At 54.2% G+C, this 22,883-nt stretch overlaps 3 protein-coding genes across 3 annotated transcripts in view; 2 read left to right on the top strand and 1 right to left on the bottom strand.

Annotated features, from left to right (window-relative positions):
* NCLIV_026260 (GA26239, related) overlaps positions 1 to 10,469 on the top strand; it is a gene marked incomplete at both ends in the record, with an annotated part of 36,876 nt that extends 26,407 nt beyond the window's left edge. The window contains 14 exons of the mRNA XM_003882820.1: positions 313 to 465; positions 856 to 1,128; positions 1,546 to 1,746; positions 2,007 to 2,253; positions 2,680 to 3,011; positions 3,874 to 4,085; positions 4,349 to 4,643; positions 5,183 to 5,317; positions 6,114 to 6,311; positions 7,050 to 7,231; positions 7,635 to 7,950; positions 9,048 to 9,212; positions 9,418 to 10,058; positions 10,400 to 10,469. Of these exons, the coding sequence (XP_003882869.1) occupies positions 313 to 465; positions 856 to 1,128; positions 1,546 to 1,746; positions 2,007 to 2,253; positions 2,680 to 3,011; positions 3,874 to 4,085; positions 4,349 to 4,643; positions 5,183 to 5,317; positions 6,114 to 6,311; positions 7,050 to 7,231; positions 7,635 to 7,950; positions 9,048 to 9,212; positions 9,418 to 10,058; positions 10,400 to 10,469 (3,420 nt within the window). The remainder of the gene's footprint in view (positions 1 to 312; positions 466 to 855; positions 1,129 to 1,545; positions 1,747 to 2,006; positions 2,254 to 2,679; positions 3,012 to 3,873; positions 4,086 to 4,348; positions 4,644 to 5,182; positions 5,318 to 6,113; positions 6,312 to 7,049; positions 7,232 to 7,634; positions 7,951 to 9,047; positions 9,213 to 9,417; positions 10,059 to 10,399) is intronic.
* A 1,522-nt stretch (positions 10,470 to 11,991) lies between these two features.
* On the bottom strand, positions 11,992 to 18,270 carry NCLIV_026250 (NADPH:adrenodoxin oxidoreductase FprB, related; the record flags this gene model as incomplete). Its single annotated transcript, XM_003882819.1, has 11 exons — positions 11,992 to 12,579; positions 12,848 to 13,272; positions 13,762 to 13,846; positions 14,202 to 14,255; positions 14,556 to 14,642; positions 15,187 to 15,367; positions 15,817 to 16,003; positions 16,213 to 16,282; positions 16,853 to 16,897; positions 17,350 to 17,507; positions 18,165 to 18,270. The coding sequence occupies 11 exons, from the start codon at positions 18,268 to 18,270 to the stop codon at positions 11,992 to 11,994; spliced, it is 1,986 nt and encodes a 661-aa protein (XP_003882868.1).
* A 3,941-nt stretch (positions 18,271 to 22,211) lies between these two features.
* NCLIV_026240 (conserved hypothetical protein) lies at positions 22,212 to 22,883 on the top strand (the record flags this gene model as incomplete). The annotated part of the gene is made up of 1 exon (XM_003882818.1): positions 22,212 to 22,883. The coding sequence occupies one exon, from the start codon at positions 22,212 to 22,214 to the stop codon at positions 22,881 to 22,883; it is 672 nt and encodes a 223-aa protein (XP_003882867.1).

The raw sequence follows: 22,883 nt of genomic DNA, 5'->3' as shown, positions 1-22,883 counted from the left end.
ACATGCTCTCTCTTTCCTCGTTCTCTTCTCTCGCTCTTTCTCTCTTTTTCGGTTCGTTGCAGCGGTCTTCTTCGCCGTTTTCTGCTCCTCGTCCTTAGCTTCTTGTGCACGTTGCGCCTTCCGGATCCTCCGTCCACGTTGTGCTTTCTCATCCTCTGGCGTTCCAGCATGGGTGGCGGCACTCCGCTCTTTTTTGGTCAAATTCAAAAAGATATACTAAGTGTAGTAACTCGTTTTCACTATGGCTTCCAGCTGAAGTTTAGCCTTTCGGTAAAAAGCGAAACGTTCCTTTCTCTCTCTCGACCTTCACAGGGGCTGGAGGACCAGCTCCTAGCGCTGACGATCCAGAAAGAACATCCGGATTTGTCGAAGAAACGCGTCCTTCTCATTCAACAACAAAACGACTTCAAAATCACGCTGGCCGAACTCGAGAGCACTCTGCTCGAGAAACTCGCCGCAGCTGAAGTAAGACAGAGCTCCCACTCTGTATGCCAATCTCCATGCACATAGGCAGATACATATATGCATATATATATGCAGGTCGCTATATGCACATACCCTCAAATATACACATATATACCTGCATCACCACGGATGTAGACTTCTCCGTGTATATATATATATATATTCATTTGGCAGTCTTCACAAAGTGCTCTTCATGGACACACGCATCGATATATACGTATGCACATGCCATGGCGCGTTTCGATTCGGAGATGCGTCTAGATCGATACACGAACTTCCGTGCTTGCCTTCTCGGCCTCTCGCCTCTCTCTTCCATACCTTCTCGGGTTGCCGCTCTTGCAAGCAGTCACTGGATCCGTGCCGAGTCTGTCGCTGCATTGTCTGCCTTAGGGCGACATTCTTGAAGACACAGAGTTGATTCTGAATTTGGAGAAAACGAAGTCCATCGCCACGGAAGTGTCTGCAAAGGTGGCTCTCGCGAAGAAGACCGGAGAACGCCTCGACACCATTTCTGAGCAGTATCGCCCCGTCGCGCGTCGAGGCGCAGTCCTCTTCTTCCTCCTGTCCGAGCTGTTCAAAATGCACACCTTCTACGTTTACTCGATGGAAGCCTTCGTCGCAGTGATCCACAGAGCCATCGATTCTGTGGCGAACAAGCCTCCGGTGAGTGCATGCGGTTTCCTCGTTTTCCTCTCCTTTGCCGTCGTTCTCGCACCTCGCTTCACATGCACACTGCCTCCCTCACTCGGGGATATCGACGCACAAACCCGTTAGCGTTCTTCGCAGCTTCTTCCTTCTTTTTCGTGTCTCCGTCTCTCGAGGACTTTCCTGCCTACACCTATCAGCCTGACGCCACTGTGCATGCACCAATCGCGTTTTCGCGTTGCTCTTTTCGTAGCCTCTTCTCTTCCGACACCCTTACGTTTCCTCCTCCATCGGCCGGGGCGTCGTCCTCTCTCGCAGAGCGCTTTCCGCTTGTCTTCTTCCCCGTCCTTCCCTGTTGGTTTTTCGTTCCATCACTCTCATGCCCTTCTTTTCGCCATCTTTCGTCATCCTCTCGGCGCCTTTCCCCACCAACAGGAATCCGCTGAGCCGGATGGCGACGAAGTGGGCGGAGCGGCAGAAGAGGCTTCCGGGGAGGTGGATGCCTCGCCGCCTTCAGCCGAGGAAGAGGCTGAGCAGAAGGCGGGGGAAACGCGGAAGAAAAAGGCGAGGCGATCGCGCGAAGGAGACGAGGGCGACGAACGTTCTGAAGACGGAGACGAGGAACACGAGGAAGTGGTCAGTGCGGGCCTGGAGAGTCGAGGCCTCCAGGAAAAACGCATGGAGTTTCATGTCCTTTCCTCTTCTCGCTTGCCTCGTGGCGGTGCACAGCTTCCGGGTCTCTCTTCTGGGGTTGGAGTCGCTCGTTGTCTTGCGTCGCGTCCCATGGTTCTGGATTTCTCGCCTCCGTCCTTTCATCTTCCTGTCTTGCGAGTGCACCATCCTTCTCAGAATTCAGCCTGCCGTTTTGTGCCCCGAGTTCTGCTTTTTAACTTTAGGCTGCCGACGACACCCCCTCGGAGGCCAGCGACGCGGAGGCAGACTGCCGAGAAGGCGCAGCCGGGGCTGAAGAGAAATCGTCGGAGACCGACGAAGACACAACACGACCAGCTGAAGGCGAAGAGACGCGAGACGCCCGAGAGGCCGCGACAGCGGGTCAACCGGAAGACGGAGAAACCCCCGCAAGCGGTGGAACCCTGGCGCATGCACCGAGCGTTGGTGGCGTCACGCGAGGCGAAATGCAGAGTAGGCCAGAAGGACGAAGCAGTCCGACAAACAGGCAAACACTCCGAGGGGCAAGAAGCTGTGCACCTAACCGAGGGCGACAGGCGAGAGGGGAAATGCGGGACGCGGGACGCGCAAGAAACCTTCATCCAGACTCATACCTACGAGTCCAAAAGAGGAAAACGAGACAGGAAGGAAAACGACGCACAGCGAAACACGCAAGCGACGCTAGAGACACGTTCCACCTGCAAACCCTGGGACGTTCTTTCTCTCGCTTGGCCTGGATTTCCTAGACTTTGCAAACGTGAAACACGTCCTCCACGTGGCGCCTTCTCGCGCACACGGCGACCTCGGGCCGTGCGTCTTCTCGGTGGCCCTCCTTTGTGAATCTCTGAGTCATTTCTCCAACGCACAGTCGCGCGTTCTCTCTGCGTCTCGCCTCCTCAGCCTCTGGGCGGGTCCGACCTCAGTCTGCAGCCTCGTCTCGCTCCGGCAAATCCGCGGAACCGGTCCCTGCTGCTCGTGGCGAGAGCGAGAACGCGAGGCGTGGAGCTGAGACTGCTCAGTCCGCCGCGAACCGCGACGACGCAGCGGAGACGCGGGAGGCGCAGGGAGAAGCCGAACTCAAAGAGGAAGAAGACTTCCTTTTGGAAGACGTCGACAGTCGCGTGGCGACGCTGGTGGAGACAATCACAAAGTTTCTCTTCATGTACTGCAACCGGGGCCTCTTTGAGCGGCACAAGCTCACCTTCGCCGTTCTCCTCGCACTCCGCATTCTGGTGAGGCAACAGTTGGACATCCTTTTGAGAAACCGGGGAGCATAGGACGCCGCAGAGGACACAGGGCTTTATGCATGCTTAGGGAGCGAGGGAGACATGCATGAATAAGCAGGGAGCACCTCAGAAGAGAAAGAGATGTGGAAAGAGAGAGACGAGATAGGGAGGAAACGGTGCTGGGTCGATAGTGCTTATTCGTTCGTATGCACAGATTCCCGCGATTGTTGGTTGGAAAGGTCTTGGTCTGTACGCGGGTTTGTGGTTCCTCCCAAAACATGTCATCAGCAACACCCGATCCTGCGTGCGGGCTTATTTGAACCAGTGTAAATATGTAACCACACTTTACACACGCATAAGTATATATTTGTATTCCTTTAGATGGAGAGATGGGGCTGAAGCTGACTACGCATTGGTACACGAAGCAAAGAACCCGACAGGCCTTTGTCCAGCGGCTATTTCGAGTCTTCTCACCTTTCGTTGCGTGTCTGGTTTCGTATCGCGTTACCTTTCGCTCTGTCTTGCGCTTTCCTCTCTCACCGCTCTTCGTCCCTACCCTTTGGGTCTCCCCCATTTCCTTTCCATGACCGTCTCCGGCCACACGGTTCTCGGTCTCTGTCTTCTTTCTTTTGTTCTCTCGCGGTACCTCTCCACACGATTCGCTTTCGCTCGGTCTCCTTTGGCTTCTGTCCTTCTCGAAACCGTCGCCCAATGTTCCCCCCCTCCGTTGATCCGGCGTCCACCTTCCTCTCCTCTCTCCTGTCTCGCTCCGTTTTCTCTTTCCTGTCTCGTGTTTCTCGCTTCCGTCTCGTCTGTTCTCTTTTCTATCTCGTCTTCTCTCTGTCCGTCTGTTTCTTCCTTGTGCAAGGTGGACGGCGGAGTCATCGACGACGCAGAAGCGCAACTTCTGATTTACTCTCGCGTCGACGCTTCTGCTCCGCCGATGCCAGAGAGCGCCAAGTCGTGGATGACGGAGGTCCAGTGGGGGTGTTGTCGGAGTCTCGAACAGAGCCCTGTGTTCAAAAACAACTCCGTCTCTCTCCTGCAAAACTTTGACCAAGACAGTCCCAGCTGGAAACGGTAAAGCCATGCAGAGGTGCCGAACCCAACGCAAGCGGTCACCGCACAGAGATGGTGTCGAGTTTGGAAAAAAACGCACCTACCGGCCCTCCCCACGTTTCCGTTTCACGGCGAAATTCGAACCGGGGAATCTCTCCTCGTCTTTGCGGTCTCTGTTCGGATTCTAAACTCGAAACCAAGAAAGATCGAAGCCTCACCGTCGATGCATGGAGAGTGCACTGGCCTGTTTTCGGGATGTCTCGCGCCCGCTTTCCTTTCTGCAGGTGGTTCGCGGAAGAGAAGGCCGAGGCCGCTGACCTCCCGCGCACGTTTCGCGGATTGTCTCTCTTTCACCGCATCCTCCTGCTTCGGTGTCTCCGCCCGGACCGGATGATTGCGGCTCTGAAGGAATTTGTCTTGCAGCATCTCGGGACTCTCTTTGTGGAGCCGCCGCTCTTCAACATGCGCGAAGCGTATTTCGAATCGGACAAAAACACCCCGATCTTCTTCGTCCTCTTCCCTGGCGTCGATCCGACACCCGCTGTCGAAGACATGGCCAGAACTGTCGGGTGCACTGCGGTAAGGACACTCGCAAATGACAAGGCATTCATATATATATATATATATATAAACATGTATGTATACATACATAGATATATAAATATGCGCATGCCTATAAACGTATGCGTATAAATGTTTATATGCGTAGAAGGTGTGACTCGAGTTTCAGGTCTTGTACGCATGTGGCGTTTTTTCGCATACGAACGAGAAGTATACAATGCAGGGACCGATGAAGCCGTCTGCGGCTGTGGGTCTACACGCACCTAGTACCTAGAGTCCATACACAAGACAGCTCCAGAATGTGCATGAATCTCGGCATGGCTACACATGCGCATCCGGATCTATAGTTTCTCCCACAACATATATTTATGTATATATATATATATATATCAGTATTTATGCATAAGGAGCAAGTGTGCAGAGACAGGGTATTTCTGCATGCATCTGCCGACCCACCGCGGTGTGTCCTTTCTTGGATTCTTGCGCGGGAGTGGTTTCAGAAGTCGGATTTGCCTTTCCGGACGCACCATCTCGTGTCTCTGTCACTTATGTTCTAGGCAAATGGAAAATTCGTGAACATTTCGATGGGTCAAGGACAGGAGACGTTGGCCATCCAGGCTGTCGAGAAGGCGGCGGTCGACGGCGGCTGGGTGATGCTGCAAAACGTCCACCTCATGCAAGACTGGCTGAAGGTACCAGTTGCGTTGAATCACTCTGTGCATCCGACGCTCTCCCGTCGCGCTGCCTTGTCACCAAAAACGCTCGTCCATGTCTCCCCCCTCAAACAGGCTACATCTTCATCCAGATGGCCTTTGATACACTGCTGGATGCCCCTGGGGCTCTCTGGGGATTCCTAGCAGTACATCTCTGCATGCAGTTAATGCCCATTGCTCAATCCTTGTTCTCTTCGTCCTCGCTCTGTCTCCTGCGTAGCGACTCATCGGAGCTCGCGTGTGGTTCCCTGGCTCTCTGTCTCGCTTCGAACAAGGCCCTGTCCGCACGACACCGCCCTCGCCGCTGATCGCCTGCTCTATCGATCACGCTACATACACACAAGCCTAAGCAACTATATATATATATGGATATATGTGGATATATATGGATATATATGGATAGATTTAAGTTGGGAGTGTGTCGGTTAGGTATATCTCCGTTGTGTGCATTTTTTTCTTTGCTCGGCAATCTCGCGGGCGTTGTTTCCACCTGCACTGGGTCCCTCGACGAGGACTTGGAAGCTGTGGTCTGCGTCTTTTTTGTTCCTGCTCTTCGTCTGCTTTCCGTCGGGATTCTACTTAACCGTAAACTCTACAGCGTGTACCATGGTCCGTTTTGTTTTCCTTTCTCGCTCCTGCTAAGCGTGTCCGAGCGTGACAGGAGCTTTTTTGCGCTGTGGAGGCGACTCTTCTCTTTTCGCGTCTCTTCCGGCTTCGCTGTCTGTGTCACTTTTCGCTCTTTTGTCGCTCGGCTCTGTCCACATTTTCTCCTCAGATTCTGCAACGGACTCTCGAGCAAGTGGCCGAGACTGGCCACAAAGACTTCCGATGCGTCATCTCCTCGGAACCACCGCCTCTCCCCGATATGAAAATCATTCCGGAGCGAACTCTGCAAAGAAGCATCAAAATCGCCGACGAGGCGCCGCAAGACCTCAAGGCGAATCTCCGGCGCGCGTTCGGAATCTTCTCTGCAGTAAGCGAAGTTCAAGTTGAAGCTGTCTTTTTAACTTTTTGACCAAGTTACATCCTGGACTCGAGAACCAACAGACACCGTTAAACAGGCGCGTGTCCTCTGGCCAGAGAGTCAGAAAGGTGGAGAAGAACTTGGTAGTTCCATGTGGGCTTTCTTTACGAAACGCTGCGGGGAGGCGGCGCGCAGGCAGTCACCAAGAGAGAGCCGCGAGAACAGTCATGGGCCAGGAGACGCAGACGTGAACGTGCACAGGAGGGGAGAGAAGCGAGAGCGAGGGAAATTCAGACAGGGGCTGGTATCCGTGCATTCGCAGAATTGCGTCGACTGATGCGGCTTCACGCCGATCCGCCTCCGCAAAATCAGTAACCTGTCGAACTCGTTCATCACACAAAAACAGGCCCTCAATATGCACCAAAAACGAAAGGAAACACCCCGATACCCTTCCACATATCGCACCAACAGTCAAGTATCTACACATATATATGTATATATGTATATGGGTGAGAAGAGTTATATACACTTGGTCGGCTGGAGCTGTGGATGTACATTGGTACATAAAAAATTATGTAGATCCCTCTCTACATACAGAAAGTGTGTCCTTAGGTGTATCGGGGATGCGTGTGTATTGACACTTCCGTTTGTCTCTAGACGTCGAGCGAGACGTGGTTCTCTGTGAGTTGCATGTGGATCTTTTTTCGTGGTGCTGCGGTTTTTCGCCTCTGGCGCCCACCTGTGCAGGAGCGTTTGGAGTCGTGTGCGAAAAGCAAAGAATTCAAAGGCCTCGTGTTCAATCTTTGCTTTTTCCACGCCGTCATCCTCGGCAGAAAGAAATTCGGCTCTTTGGGGTGGAGCAAGATTTACTCGTTCAACGTCGGCGATCTGAACATCTGCGGAAATGTTCTGCGCAACTTCCTGGATAAGTGAGCGCGGGCACAGGAAAGCTCCCGAACGCCGTCGTGAGCGGCGCAGCGGTTCTCCCCTCTCCCTCTATCGGTCGCGAGAAGGTTTTAAAGAGAATACGAAAGCGCATCTCCAGATGGTGGGACAGAAAAAACTTCCTTCCTGGGTCAACTCTGTTTACCCTCACCTGAGATCGGCCTGCGTCGCCTTCTCAACAACACGTGTGCACCGGCCGCAAGCACACGAGCAGCAATTCTTCCTAAAGCCTCCTTTAGGCTACGTAGAACCTACGATCGCCCCTGAGGCACTCCTGTATCGTCGTCGATAGTCGCCCTGTGTCGTGTGTCTTGTTTTTCGCGTTTTTTGAGCCGTTCGCACATTCCCTCTGTCTCTCTCGCCTTGGCTGTGTATGTGTGTTCGCAGAAGCAGTGTGGTGCCGTATGAGGACATTCGCTACATATTCGGGGAAATCATGTATGGAGGCCATATCACCGACGCCTTTGATCGCCGCACGAACAACACGTACTTGAAGACGTTCATCGTTCCGGAAGCCCTCTCCGGTATGCAACTCGCCCCGAATCTGAAGTGCCCAGATCCGAGCAAGTCCGATCATGCCGCCTACAGCAAATACATCGAGGACAAGACGCCTGCGGAGACTCCGCAAATGTTTGGACTGCATCCGAACGCGGAAATCGGCTACCTGAGTGCCCAGGGCGAGTCGCTCTTCGCCAATATACAGGTCCGTCGCTCGCCGTCGCGCTTTTCGTTTTCGATGAACGCCTCGGGGCAGGATCGAGGTTCTCACAGAACATCTGGTGTGATGAGACCCAGCTCGGATCGTGAGGTTCTCAACCCCGAAGTTAGAGATGGAGGGTAGGGTAACTTCGTTGTACCGCAGTCGAAGGCACGCTTCGACAGCGGGTTCCTCTGCGACACGTTTCGCCGTTCTCTCTGTGACTCTAGTGGGGAACGATGCGACAACCACGCGCCGTCTGTGCCACGGGAGAAGGACGCGAGTCTCTCTTCACGGAAATGTGTTTGTGGCGCGCAAAGAGGCCGCGACACAGCGTGGGAGGCAGAGCGCCAGCAGAGCGTACTCGTTCCTATGAGTGGCGAGATAGGGAACAGATCGCGGCTTCTTGTTTGGTGCTTCACTTTCCTTGGATGTTTTCCTCGTCGCTCTTCTCGATGGCGTGAAGACACCAGACGAGACAGTCTCACAGAGACGTCTCGGGACTTCCGACGCGTGCTTGTCCACCTGTTTCATCTTTCTCTTGTTTCACGCGCAAATGAGGTCAGTACCCACTGGCGACGTCCGGGTGTTTTTCAGCGTTCTTACGTCTGTTTGAAATCTTCTTCGGAGTGTGTGTCACCTGGCGCCCTGGGGGATGGACGCGTGCTCCCAGGCCTAGAAAGATTGTTTTCTCTTTGGTGTGTGAGGACAGCTCCACACATGTTTTACTTGTGGTTCCTCCTCGCTTTCGGGTGTCTGTACGCGTCTTCAGCAGCGTTGCTCGCGATATCGGGATCTATAAACCGTTGCATGCAGGTTTCTCTGAGGCCCTCTGTTCCTTTCCGTTTGTCGGCATTGGCGGGAACCTGTCGTGTTGCGCTTTTTTATCGTCGTCGACTGGCATATTCGGCGGTACCGGAGCCTCTCTGAAGTCTCCGTCGCCCCTGTTACTACCTCGCTGTGGGCAGAGACGCTCATGCGCCCACCGTAACTGCGTAATCTCTCGTCCGTCTCTCTCTTTTCTTTTGTCTCCGTGTTCACTCGCTTTCGTTCTCGACGGGGGCTGGAGATTCGGCTGACTGCCGATGCTTTGGTTTCTTCAGGTTGTTCTCGGGTCCGGCGGCGGCTCCCAGAAAGGCCAGCGGAAAGAAGACATCCTGAAGGCCACAGTCGCGCAGCTGCTCGTGCGCGTGCCGCATCCCTTCGACCTTCCAAGCATCAAGGCGCGCGTTCGAGAGTTCCACCCCTTTGTCGTTGTGTGTCTCCAGGTACGGGCCGAGTTGCGTCTTCGCTTTCGCGCTCTCCGGTTCTCCTTAGGCTTCCCGCGCGCACGCGCCTGTCCCGCCTGTCTCGAGCTTCGTTCGTGCGTAACCGTTCTGCGAGGAACTGCACTGGAGGGTTTAGGCCTTCGCTCGACGTCCCCAGGCTACGGAAGCGAGACGTCCGTCTTTTGCCTCGCGTTTTGTCTTTTAGGAAGTCGAGCGGATGAACACTCTGCTGAGTGAAGTGCACGCGTCGCTGGAAGAGCTCGAGAAGGGACTCGCCGGCCAGCTGAACATCACGGAGGCGATGGAGCAGTTCTCCAACGCGCTCTTTGCTCAGCGCGTGCCGGAAACGTGGAAAAAAGTGTCCTATCTGTCGAACAAGACTCTCGCGCCGTGGATCTCGGACTTGCTCGAGCGCGTCAAACAACTCGAGAGCTGGACTGCCGAGCTCACGCTACTGCCCTCGCTCTGGATCTCCGGCCTCTTCAATCCAATGTCTTTCCTCACGGCCATCATGCAGGCGAGTGCGCGGTCCGACAACCTGCCTCTCGACGACATGTGTCTCCGCTGGACGGTGTCCTCGATCCAAAACCACAAAGACGTTCCCGGGGCCCCCGAGTCGGGAGTGTACATCCACGGGCTCGTCCTCGAGGGTGCTGCGTGGGACGACGGAAAAGGCACCGAGGGAAACATCGTCGAGTCACGGCCGAAAGAACTCTTCAGCCCACTTCCAGTCATCAACGTCTCCGCCATTCAAGCCAAAGACTTCAGTTGGGAAAACATGTACGAATGCCCCGTCTACGTCACCGCTCAGCGAGGCCCCAGCTTCGTGTGCACTGCGAATCTAAGGTACGTTTGCGGCCTGGCGCCGGCTCGACAGCGCAGGCCTGCGCCGAGGCCACAGTTTTCTCTGAGGTGCACAGATGCGTGGAGAGCAAACGCTGAGCACAGTGTCTGTTAGGCTTGTTAGGCTCTGAGGTGAACCCCCACACACAGCGACAGCACGGGAAAGACCACACAGAACGGAGCCGGGGCCGAAACACCTCGAAACTAGGACATCTACGTATAAATACAGAGGGAGTGTCGAGGCCCAGCCCCCGGCCAAGGATTCGGCAACCGCGAACCTCTCTCTGGTGCTGTTCCCCCGAGCGCGACAAAGGGACAAGCAAGTGCTGTTCTGCTTGCTTCAGGATGGATATGGACGACACGGTTGAGCGCTGGGTCCTGGCGGGTGTCGCCATGCTGATGGCTGAGGAGTGAACGAGCGAAACCAGCAAAATCCCATAAATCCGTCAAAACAAAGTCCATGGACAGCTGGAGTCGGGTCTCCGCCCCAACAGCCTCTGACGGTGCATGCGTGCATGCCGGCAGCTCAACGCCGACATTCGCAGTCGTGTCTGTGGATTCCGTTCACCTGTCCAGATCGCGCTAGGTTTTTGAGCGTCCGCTGTGTACCAGAGACAGAAAGCGAGTTATGGCTTCATGTTCTCTAACCTGCTCTCCTGCGAGCATGCGGTGCGCAAGTATGCTAGTGTGTTTTTCTTTTAGCGAGACCTCGAGTGCGATGTTTTCCCCGTTGTTTGAAGGCTAGCCTTTCGAGTCTTTCGATGTTTCCTTGCCGCCTCGAGCGCGTCTCTTCCAGGCGTTTTCAGGTTTGCGGTGGAGGCGGCAGCCTCTACGCACGGGCATGTTTCTTTTCGGTTTTTGGATGTCTCTCGCGTGAAAGAAGCGAACTCTGCGCCGCAACTCCCCACCTGTCTCTTGTCTTTCCCCCACCAGATGTCAAACGAGTCGCGATTCCTCAGAGAGTGGAACGACTGGCTCTGTCTGTCTCCGCTGACGACGGAACAGACGTTCGCAAAGAACACATCGTTACAGAGCCCGTCTTCCCTCCACAGCTCTTCTGTTCCCTGTCTAGCTCACCATCCTTCTCTTGATTTTCTCCCTACCGGCTTTGTCTTTCGTTCTCTGTCTTGCACCTGGTCTGTCTCCTCTCTCCCCACACGTCGCTCTTTCCTCCTCGCATCTCGGTGTCCCTTTTTCTTCCCCCCTTCCTCTCCCTCTCTTCCTCGCTATCTCTCACGAGAGCAACCCTCGGTTTGCCCTCCTGTTTTTGTTCGCGTAATCTCGGCTTCTCCGTTTCCCTCTCCAGTTCATCTGGTCTCTCTTGCGCGGTGCGCTACAACTGGGAAGACTGGGCGTCCTCACACACAAACTTGAGGCTGCTTTCCTCAGTTCGGCTGTCTCAAGTCTTCGGTTCGGCGCCGTTCCTCGCGCCTTGAACAGGAGGAGCTAATTTAGGCGCGTTGAGTTCGTTCGAAAAGAAAAACTGCCTCTTTTTCGCGGACCGCAACGCACGCACAGCGTCGCGCGACTCACGCATGCATAGAGAAGACAGTTCCGTACCTAACCTGGCGTTTCAACCGTGCCGAGTCTACCTCCACATTCCATCAAGTACCACATTTTCAAATATATATGCTATTACACATACATATGGTTTGTAGTTTGCGTGGTCATGTGCATGTCTGCATAGAGAGATCTGCAAGTTGCGGAGACTTCCAGTCATCCCTGCTCACATACGTGCAAAGAACTATCTCTATATTATCCATTGCCGACACAGAGTTTTGTACCAGTTGCTTGAAAAGACTTGGCCGCATACAGTTATATTCAGGCACATATATGCCTTTATTTGCGAGTATATGTCGACGTGGGAGGCTGCGTTCGAAAGGTGTTCTTTCACCTGAGAGGCATCATTGGCGATACCGGTGGCGTCACAAAAGGCCTAGAGGGAAGGGCGGTCGTCACGCCTTTGGATCCCCGCCGTTGGGGGCTCGCCGTGGGCGATGGCGAGCATTTCGTCGATGCATGCGATCTTCTCTGCAGGCTTCCCTCGCGTTTGGCCTCTCCGTTTCTCTTCGTCCTTCACACGCAGCCAACCCTGATACGTCACAGGGTGTACGGCGCGCCTTCGGAGAAGGTCTTCGAGGGAAGGCAGCGCCGCGTGCGCCTCTTCTGGCCGCGCGTTGGGTTCCTCTGCGGGCTGCGAGGCCCGTTGAATCTTCCCATTCTGCGTGCTCTCGTCTCCAGCATCCGCCTCTGCTTTCTCACCCGCGAGGCCTCTTCTGGATCCTGTCTCCGAGGAATCGCCGAGAAAACGCGAGGTCGCCGACGACACGGGAGCGGTCACAGACGGAAGCTGAGGCTCGGCGCGCGCACCGGTGGCGGAATGAGCAAGGTGAAGATCGGCGAGAACGCGGTCAGCCGTCTCGCGAGCGTCCATGATGTTCGTCGCAATCACTCCCCGAGGGCCTCGGCGAACCCAGCCGCTGGCATACACCCCCCCCTGGGTCGTCCTGCCGCTGTCATCGGACTGCAGACAAACGAAAAGCAAAACAGAGAATTGCCGTGGTGCAGACTCAACAACACCAACGCAGAGACCGCGTGGCGCGCGCAAGACAGAACTCGGAAAGAAACCACGGGAGGAGACGAGAGGAAAACGAAGAGAACGAAAAAAACAGCAATCAGCGCAGGGCGCATCACGCACAGAGGCAACTAGCGAGCGAAAGGGGACAGGGAGAAGGAAAACGAAGAAGAACAAATGAAGAAAGGAAGGAAAACTAAGGAGACCGAGGACATACCTCTAGACCGAGAATGCGTCCTCCGTCGTTTACTAGAGCTCCGGTGCCTGGCACCGTCGGCAGCCTAAGATTCGGCGCATGCACAGCCTGGAAGCCGATGCTCCAAATGAGGAGAGATGCAGGCAGGACAGAGGACGACGAGACCGAAGGAGGGGAACGCGAAGAAGAGGCGACAGAGGCCGCAGAGAGAAAAGTCGGGAGCGTGCTTCTGTCTGGGAGGTTAGGTTTGGTTGTGTTTGTGTCCCTCGCAGTCGACGCCCAGTCCTCTCGCATGCGTTCGTCTGCCGAAACAGTCGTTTCCTCTCCGTACTCTCGACCGTCTTCCTGTCGTGTTGCTCCTCTCTCTTCGGGCACGGCTCGCTGGGCGCCTGCCGAGCCTTCCAGGCGATTGCGGGTCACCTCTAAGGCTCCGATCCGCGACGGGTCTGAAGGCACCAGCAGGGGAGGCGAGACTCGGCTGGAGGAAAGGAGACACATCTAGGGCAGAGCACGGAGCATAAGGAGTGAGAAGCGGTGCGCAGAGGGCCAGCTAAATGAAAAGGAGAACAGGGCGGCGAGGAGGGGAAGGACAAACGGAAAGGAGCGAAGGGGCAAGATCACTCGGAAAATGGACAGTGGAAACGGAGAGGGAAGACGCAAGCGCTCAGCGAACAGTTGACGCACAGGCAGGAGAGAGAGACCGCAGGCACGAGAGAGAAAACGGGGAGAAAAGTGTGAAAGTGGGTGCGGTCTGCGGCGAGAAAACGGTCGACCACACAGGCACGTTTGCGTGGGAGGGCGAATAGGGTACAGGGTTTTCGAGGCGTGCTGTAGCCACGAGGAAACACAGGAAACGAATCCCGTTTTTTTGCAGCTGCCAGAGACTTGCTCCCAAGCCGAAACGAAAGGAAGCAACACGAGGAACAGGAACTCACCGTCAGGATGAGGCAGAGCGCGAACGGGAGACGCCAGAAAACGGAGATGCACAATTGGCCGATCTGTTCTCTCGCGTTCGTCCCACTGCGAAAGAAACCATTCGCAGGGGTGGGGGCTAGGAAAACGATGAGTTATCGAAAACGACTTGAAGCGCGTGTGAAAAGCGGGATCCAGAGACGACTGAACGGCGAGACAACGAATCCCCGCAGCTGTGGTCTCTTTCTTGTTCTCGATTCGGGCCTTCTATTCGCCACTTGGATACCGGACAGCCGCCGATATAAAGCAGCGGAAACGCGCCGTACATATATATGCATTTTATGTATATGTATCCGGAGCGTGTAGCAGGGCTATTCAGCAGGCCGTTTGCCGTCGTGGTCGCAAGGTGTCTCTTAGAAGAAAAAGGTCGAGAAGTTTGCTTTGCGCGTGTTTTCTGACTCACGTTGGCTGCCATCTGCTCAAAGAGTGCGCGCGATCGTTGCTTCAAACGCGACTCCTGAGAGGAAAATCAGAACAAGCGAGAAACGACGTCTCTACACCCCACACAGCGGCAGAAACACATGGCCGTCAGACACGCCTAGGACGCACCGCCAGTCGAAGCATAGTCAATCACATACCTGAATAGATATGTATATATGCATATGGACGAAATGTGTTTGGCAGATCCTGTGCGGGACAGGTAGGTGAAGAATCTCGCCAAGCGAGGCACTGTGGGCACTCTCTCTCTCGATTGGAAACAGACGAGCCTCGACTTGCTAGGAAGCCAGATCCCCGCATCTCTTCCAGGCGTCCTTACCCGGAGTTCTTCCAAGGAAGCCTCGGTGAGGCTCGCTGAGAAGTCGGCGGGATCAATAACTGCAAGGATCGTGTCGTCGGTCACCAGCTGAAGGGAAGACAAACCTCAGAGACAAAAGCTCCAAGTGTTCACCACGGTTCGAGTGTGGGTGTCCTGTCTCTGCAGAGTGAAGAAAGATGGCAAACGAGGCGAGAAGGTGATGTTCAGGGTCAGCGCGCAACAAACAATAGACACTGGAAAAACGGGGAGGAAACTGGACCGGCACAGACGTGCTGCCACATCGGGGAAAAAAGGAAGCTACACAACATTTGCTGCTTGGCTGTTCTGTACCCACCTCCGGCGATCTACGCCGATGTCTATCAAGCCTAGATAGTTGTGTGCTCAAACATATACGAAGCACGGGAGACCGTCTCACACCCGTATACATATATGTTTATGTGAGTGAGTATGTGCATTTGTGCACATACACTTATGTTTAGGATAGATCGTGTTAAACAGACTTGAGTGCACACGCGTGGTAGGTCGTCCTGCTGACACTTTCAGCGCGCGCGAACGCGTATCGCGACATGTTTGCACGCATCGCGGGACGCGCGCGGCTGGTGCATGCAAACTGAACGATCGAATCCCGCACCTCTCGGAGCTCCTTGTTGGAGAAGGAGGACTGGACCCATCCTCGTCTGCCGATTACGGTAACCTCCCGAATGCCTGCGTGAGTGAACCAGTCCAAGGCGCGCTCGTGAATATCTGTGGCACGCAGCTTCTCTCTGGCTTTTACAAGCAGGCGAGCCGCGTCTAGCGCCACATTTCCATTTCTGAGAACGCCAAAACAAACGCATGCGGCGAGAGGCTCGGTGGAAACGGAAGGGCTGCGCGGAAGAGCACGACGCTTTCGCGTCTGTGGAACAGAGATGGCAAAAACAAGTCGCTCAGACTCAGGTTTTCCACGCTCAAAAGCTTTTAAAAGCCTGTTTCTCGAGCTCGCACCGACGCGTCTGCAGTTCCCAATAGACCAGTGTCCTTCCAGAATCGAAAATAGCAGCAGACGCACCCGCGGTTTGCAGGTTGCTTAAAAACACATGCATGCGTAACTCGCGTGTGTCGCCGTGGCCTTGTTCTTACCACAGAACACGTAATATCACCACAGATCCACGCGTATCTATGCACACGTGCGCGTGGCAATTCGCTCTGAGTGTGCCTGCCTCGCCTCACGTGGTCTTAGCAAATAGTCCCCCGCTGATGAAGATTTTCCCGTGAGGTTTACCCAACAACGCATGCTGACGGTGGCCGGAGGCCTAGCCGGTGGGCGTCTCCGTGAGGGGGGAGCTCGGGAAGGAGAGCAAGAGCCTTCTTAAGCGACGGCGGATGCGCATTGTAGAATCCAACAAATTCACGCGCAGAAAGACAGCCACGGAGTTCCGTGCTTCCCGGAATCCGCAGCGGCCGATCACCTGAGGCAGTCACCCCGGGAGCAGGGTGTTCAAACAGAACAAGACGCATGGGGCTGTCTTTAGCTCCTGACAATCCGAAGGCGTTTCCGATTCGCGGCCAGCACGAAGACGAAACGCGAGAAGAGGATTCTCGGAGAAGACAGAGAGAATGCGAGGCGAGACAAAAAGAAGAGCGGCAAAAAGCAGTCCGAAAGAGATACAACACTCACCGGCAGCGCCGTAAGCGAGGATAACCGCGTCGTAGAGAGACCGAAGCTCCTCCAGGGAGACATCCGTACCCTGTAAGAGTTACGACAGAAGACAGCGCAGCTGCTACAAACCAAAATGAAAGCGCCTGTCCATCGCAAGGCCAGGCATCCATCTCCATGTGCGGCCTTTGTACGTGGTCCTGAACGCAGGCTAGGTTCCCAGTCACGTGAGACACGAATCGCAGTCATAATCATGTTCCAAACGACATACGCCTATTCGGCCATCTACAAACGGTTTGTGTGCGAGTGTTCACGCAACTGTAGACCCACGGCTCGTAGCTATGCAACCCCGCATTATGGTAGAGGAATTTGCATCCACTCTTGTGTATCTGTGCCGGTGTTTGGCGGGGGGTGAGGAGATCTCCTTATTAGGCCAGTGCTTTCACGTAAGAACCAATGCTGCTACCAACCTGCGCTAGCTAGACATAGGTGTGCCTGCGTATGTCGAAACAGCTATACGTATGCACTTCTCTGTGCATCTGCATATCCACATCTAAACGTCCAGTGCATAGATATGTATATGAATTTGTACTATATACATACATCCCCGCACGTGTGTTTCGCTTCCTCAGAGAAAATGACACGGTGTGAGGCGGTTTACCAGAGTGACGTTTCCAAAGAAGCGGAAGCCAGGATGGCGTGCAACCTGATGGCGGCAGAAGAAAAGAGCGGGGGAGAAATGAAAAGGAAAAGCAGACGTAGCAAAGAAAAACATGGAGACTCTTTGTTTTTTTGGTGATGTTCCAGATCGCATTCGTGTCCTTAAGATCTTTACGGCGCCGTCCCCTACAAGTGCTCGGCCGCAGAAAGGGAATCTTCGTATTCGAACTGTCTCAGGAAACGCGCACGCTGCTCCTCGCTCTCTGTGCGCTTTGCCTCGGATTCGTTTTCGACGCTGTTTCGTTTCCTCGCACAACCCGCAAGGCTCTCCCCCGCTGTGGCAGCCCGCTCTATCCCCACGCTGCTGTGGACGAATACAGACACGCGAGATCAGGCGCGGCTAGCCCGTGTGTCAGCAACTTGGAGCGTCTTTGCGTTTCGTGTGCGCTTTGTTCTTCCGAGCACGTATTCGCCAGGACGTCACGATTCGCTCCTTACAACGTCAAAGTCTTCTGTGACATGTTTCACTTCAGGATGGTCTGGGGCAACCCCGTAGCGGACGAGGCCGTAGGGCGAAGGGAGCGTCTCGAGCATATCAACCCGCAACCTCTCTGGATTTGGCTCTGCCTTCTGCAAATATTTCGCACAGTAGAAGCCTGCGGGGCCAGCACCAACAACGCACACTCGGCGCGGGGAACTCGAGTCGCTTGAACCAAATCGTGAAGGAGAGAGATGGGGAGACACTGACGGCAACGAGGATGGCGAAGAGAGAGAGGAGAAGGAAGAAGTAGCGGAACACCAGGAAAGAAGGCAAGGAGATCGCAGTACCGCATTTTGCAGCGGATAGGGCGCTCCTGAAGGCCCACGCGTCGGATGTAACCGGCACAGGGCGCCCGGCGATGCATCTCTAGCGCTGCGTGAAGGCGAGGCGGGAAATGAAAAGGCAGGAGAAGAGCGGGAGCCTGCGGAGACGCGGGATTCGAGTTGACGAGCCGTCAGCCAGAGGCTGCGACGCTGGCGCTGTGTCGATGCAGTGTGTGAATGGAATGCATTCTTTTCGTTTTGCCGTGGGCGAGTGCCGGAAGCGAGACAAGTCTCTCCCGAGACCGCCTGTCTACTCGGTGTTGGCGTCGGACTCGAACGAAAGGCATGCTGGTGCTGTGCCGACGGTCTCCACTCCCAGCCTCCAGAGGCACGAGCCTCCCTGTGGGCATCTCTCCCTTCGCGAGAAGTGAATAGACTCCTCGCATTGTTATCCGACGGAAAGCAAGAACCAGACGAAAGGCATTCGGTTTGCCGTCCAGAGTGCCCACCGCCTAAGGGAATGCGCCCCCGATGCCCTCGGCAAAACGCCCGATACGCGGGGCCAGCGACAATCCCGCTAGGATTCATCGCCGAAGCAACAGAGAGGTGAGTCATGGAAAATGAGTCCTTATAAGAAAGACATGTGAAGGAAGAACAGCACGCCGGCAGGATTGGGGAGCGCTTTTGTCTTGCACTCAAACCTCAAAGTGCTAAGGTTCCGACTTGGACGGTGCATGCGTTAGACGTGGTTCTTTCAAGACGGAAACGTAACGACAGCATAGAGGCAAAGAGAAAGCCGAGCAGACGAATAGCGAAAGAGAAATGGGGTGGGCTTCTTCCGTGAGAAAAGAAGTTCTCGATGGCCGTGGCGGTTTCGCGTTTTCAAGTCCCGCGCAAAGAAATTGGGCGCTGTCGTGACACGTTGAGAAACAAGACGAGGGAGATTTTACCGCCGACATTCGTTCTGCTTACTTCATCGCTATCTCATAATTCTAGCAGAAAAGTTTGCTTTAATGGGTTTATTTCTCTAGTAGACCCACTCGGTTGCTGGGTGACTGGTCTCGCGACAGCAGAGCCGTACGAATTCCCGTGTGTGAGGCGTTTGACACAGCGCGTGCATGCGCACGAGTACATGGAGAGTACCCGGCAGACTAAGTCGTGAATCAAGCAGCGCTCAAGTGAGAAACTCAAACCAGGGGATTTGTTTTTCAGTGTCGCCAACCCCTATTACACATCATGAGAAGAGCTAGACAGGTTTCCTGGCCCATGTCTTGCGGAGCCGAACCATAGCACAGCGCTTGGTAGCGTGGCAGCGCTGTGGCGCGCACAGTAATGATTGCAGCCGGCTCACAGTATGCACGCCGTGTTGTTTCTGGGACAATTATAGACGGTTGGAAAGCACTCAAAATATAGTCGAGTGAGATGTCGTCGACAGCAGCAGCCACTTGTCTCACCGTCCTGGAGCACCCGATCGTCGGAAGACGCTGGCAAGTTGCAAAGCTGTTGACGGTGGCTAGGTCACTTCATGCAACACTCGAAGTGGAGACTGCCCAGCATACCCGCAATGCAGCCAAGGGGGCGCCGACAGGAAGCCGCCAGAAAAGTTTGAGGACTCACGACAGTGTCGCTAGCGCAGAGTGGAATAGCTATCGAACGGTCAGTCTAGAACAGATGGCATTTTGTCTAGTCGGGTCGAGTCGCCGCTTGTCTGCAGATGTGCTGCGGGAGGGGGCCAACAGAACGCTCGCGAAAACGTTCCCCTTTTCCTGTCCCTCAGGAAGAAGTTTGTATCGCACAACGCAGGGTGTTATTCCTGCCAGGAGAGATGGCATCCATCTTTTCCTCACTCGTCGTTCATCGGATGTAAGCTTTCTTTGGATGCACCGGTCAGCTGCAGAAGCAATCGCCAAGTTTCGCTTAGAACAGGAACTGTTCGCTGCTCGTGTTGCTCCCCAGACTACACAGCGTGAGTCCTAAAGCTCCGACAACGGGAAGCCTCTTGCAGCTCTCAGCTGCAATAGTATGGGAGAGACTGCAGTCGCAGCAACGGTGGAAAGGGTCCAGAGAATGCGTAGATGGTATTCGATGCTGTGCCGTGGGTCGGCGGCGTCATTATTAGGGGGTGTGTACCGCGGAGTCGTACCTGGCCTCAGACGAGTTGCCCCGAGGCTTTTTCACCTCTTGCCAGGTCTGATCGCTTCCTGTGCCTGCATGCAGTAGATCAGCAAATGCCAAGGGGGAGCAACACATAAATATAGAGAAGCTTCCGAGGATATCCAGGAAGATGGACACCTGCATCCACCAGAGCTGAAGAAAGCGATAACCTTGGAAAGGCAAATATCGGCACATGAATAAAAGGATAGAGAACGAAGTAGCAAGCTGGAAAAGGCAAGTAAGAGCCGCTTCAGATGATGCATGTAGCCCCTGATTTTTCCTCAGCATCAGAGCGCCCATAGAAAGTGGCGATCCATTTGTAATACAGAGAAGGAATTCTTCGCTGACAGGATGACTGCAAGCGGTGCAGCGAAACACCGTGAGGAGTTCCAGTCGACGATGACGAGTGTCCGGCTTCCTGTAGTCTGTCATTTACATGTGCATGTGCAGTGACCATTTCTACTTGAATACATGGAAGGCCCAGTTAGCATCACTGGCTCCCGCTTACATTGCTGAGAAGACGAACAAAACCCAGTGGCATTCTGCGGCCCCCCAATCCTCCCCCGAAGCCTGTGAGGCTTTCCAACTTCAGTTTAAGAGGAAAAAATCGACTTTTTAAAACGAGGTTGTCGCGATCAGTGCCGCATTACTGTTCCGGCCTCGAAAAATGCATCAGAAGGTGAAGCATACCGTTATATTGGATGAACTTATGTGTTTTCACATTGGTATGACTCATAACGAATAAAGAGAGACAAGGGGCGCAGGGTCTCACTGTCAGGCCTTCCCGATCCTCATACTGCTGATAGTCACGTCCCTTTTACACTGTCGGTCACCACATAAGGGCTTTTTATTTGACACGGTCGTAGATGGAATCATTCCTTATTCGTCTATGGGCCACCAGTTCCATTTAACTGGCGAGCGTGAAAAAAGAAGCTTCAGGCATCTTGATCTGCGTACTTCTTTACTAGCAAAGATTTTCAGGACGGTAACACTCATTCATTCAATTTCTATTACCTCGCCCCCGTAAGAGCCGGTCACATTTTCGTGGTTTGCTGCTCGTCTTCCGTTTTCTCTGGGAGAACAGGTAATCAGAATAGAGATGTTCTAGCTTGTCCCCGTCCTTCGAGACGGGTCCTAAGCGCGTCAGAGCATGACTTCGAATGCAACAAAAAGTGTCAACCGCAACGGAAACACCTACTGGTGGAGTGCGTGGACGCGTACCACGCAGAGGCGCCGGTGGATACTAAAAATAACGGTGTTGTCGAGCGGTGTGGTTAATTTCGTTTCATGACAGTTCACTGTCTACGACTCGCGGAATGCCGTGATGCAGACTATTACTGGGAAAGGGAGTTGTTTTGTCCCGGTGGCGTGCCGGCTAAGAGTCTGGCTGACAGCGATCATCGGCATGCGAAGATACGAGATATTTATATTAAGGTTTGCAATGGCGTGTGTGGCCACTTCCCGTTATACACGTATAACAACATGACATGGTCTGTTACGAAGCCAATGCCACAAATCATGCGTGTGGTGAGACGCAACGACACACGTGGCCAAGTCCGTAGTCATCCATCAGCGGCCGCTGACGAGATGGGTGGCGCACACCAACTGCTTTTGTGAGTTGTCGTGTTACAGGCGGAAACATCACGCTTTGCACAACCTATTTGGAACGACTTCTTTCCTAATGGCGAAATCTGCTGCTGGCAGTGAAGTCCAGACACGGAGACAGTAAATCTAAATTCATCGCCCCAGACGGGCTGCAGGACCCCAGTACGTACGCAATAATTACGCTACGTGACTGGCATTGCTTCACATCACGTGTAGGGTATTACACATCATAAATCTGGTGGACTGGTCACCAAGCTGTAAGCGAAGATTGGTAGAATGAAGCGGTCCATGTGGTCTCAAAGTCGAGCCCCCTATGGCAAATGACTAAAGCGATTCACCGGTCAGGCAGTCATTACGGCATGTTTACGACCAGGTGAGGGGTGCAACCATCAGCGCCTTGAACTGATTCAACGTTTGATATGGTACGATGACTGTTACGCCCACAATAGTGTAATAGTTTTAGTGACCGGTGCGGCGGGAGCAGTCATTGGCAACTAAAACAGCACGCCATGAGCTGGGACAGCGAGCAAAGCAGCTCTGACTGGCGCTCACAGGACACGTCCATCTCTGGCGGGGGTTTCAAGCAATGTCTTCGCGCCCCACACACTGACTCTTCCGTATGCAGTTCCAGCTTACCAAGTAGCATGTACCTTCTCAGCCCCCTAGACAGACACCGGAATTCGCATTTGATCACTCAGCATACTTTGATATCGCGTGCCTGAGTTGTCAAGGTTTTTAAAAGAAAAAGGCAGGCTCGAACTCTCAGCAAGAGGCGTCACCAGTTTCCATACACCAAAATGAGAATCGACAAGATAGTGCTGCTCGTGGCACCTGTTGGCCTGGCACTCTCTTCGCTAGTTTTCTCACCCGCCATCCAGGGAACGCCCAATGCCCGCTTTCCCCCGCTCGTCGATGCAACTGGAGCGCCGTCGTTCACAAGCCAAGAAGACAACCTCACACCGCTGCAACTGTCGCTGGACCTATTCAAACCTATTCACACGAAGGGAAATGGACCATCTACGCTCTTTGGTGTGCAGGCACCTTCATCCGCATCGGATTCAGCGGCCGCCCCAACGGATGCACACACCGATTTTGAAGCGTCACAGGAACTCAATGCTGACGACGGCGCTCCAGGAAGAACCCCCCTCCCAAGAACTCTGGTCTTACACATGATGGATACTCTGTGGGTGTTGTTGCCAAGGATGGGAATGGCTGCATCTTCGCTGACGATGTCCAGTGCGAGACCCTTGACTTCGTCTGAAGCTCGAGAGTGGGCGGAGGCTGACGAAGACACGCGTGTCACTTTACTACAAAAGTGGCGAGAGGGGCAGAGCGACAGCAGCAGGCGAGCCGCGTGGCTCAAGTATAGGAAATTCATGCTATCGAAGAACCGCCCGCCAACCAGGTATCGACCGGAACCAGAAGTAATGGCTTTGCTGCAGAAGGAGCTGATATTTCGCTCGAACTAA

This window comes from Neospora caninum, chromosome VIIb (genome assembly GCF_000208865.1).
Source record: "Neospora caninum Liverpool complete genome, chromosome VIIb".
Lineage (NCBI taxonomy): Eukaryota > Apicomplexa > Conoidasida > Eucoccidiorida > Sarcocystidae > Neospora > Neospora caninum.
The sequence above is the reverse complement of the archived record's forward strand: the minus strand, read 5'-3'. Positions and strand labels throughout refer to the sequence as shown.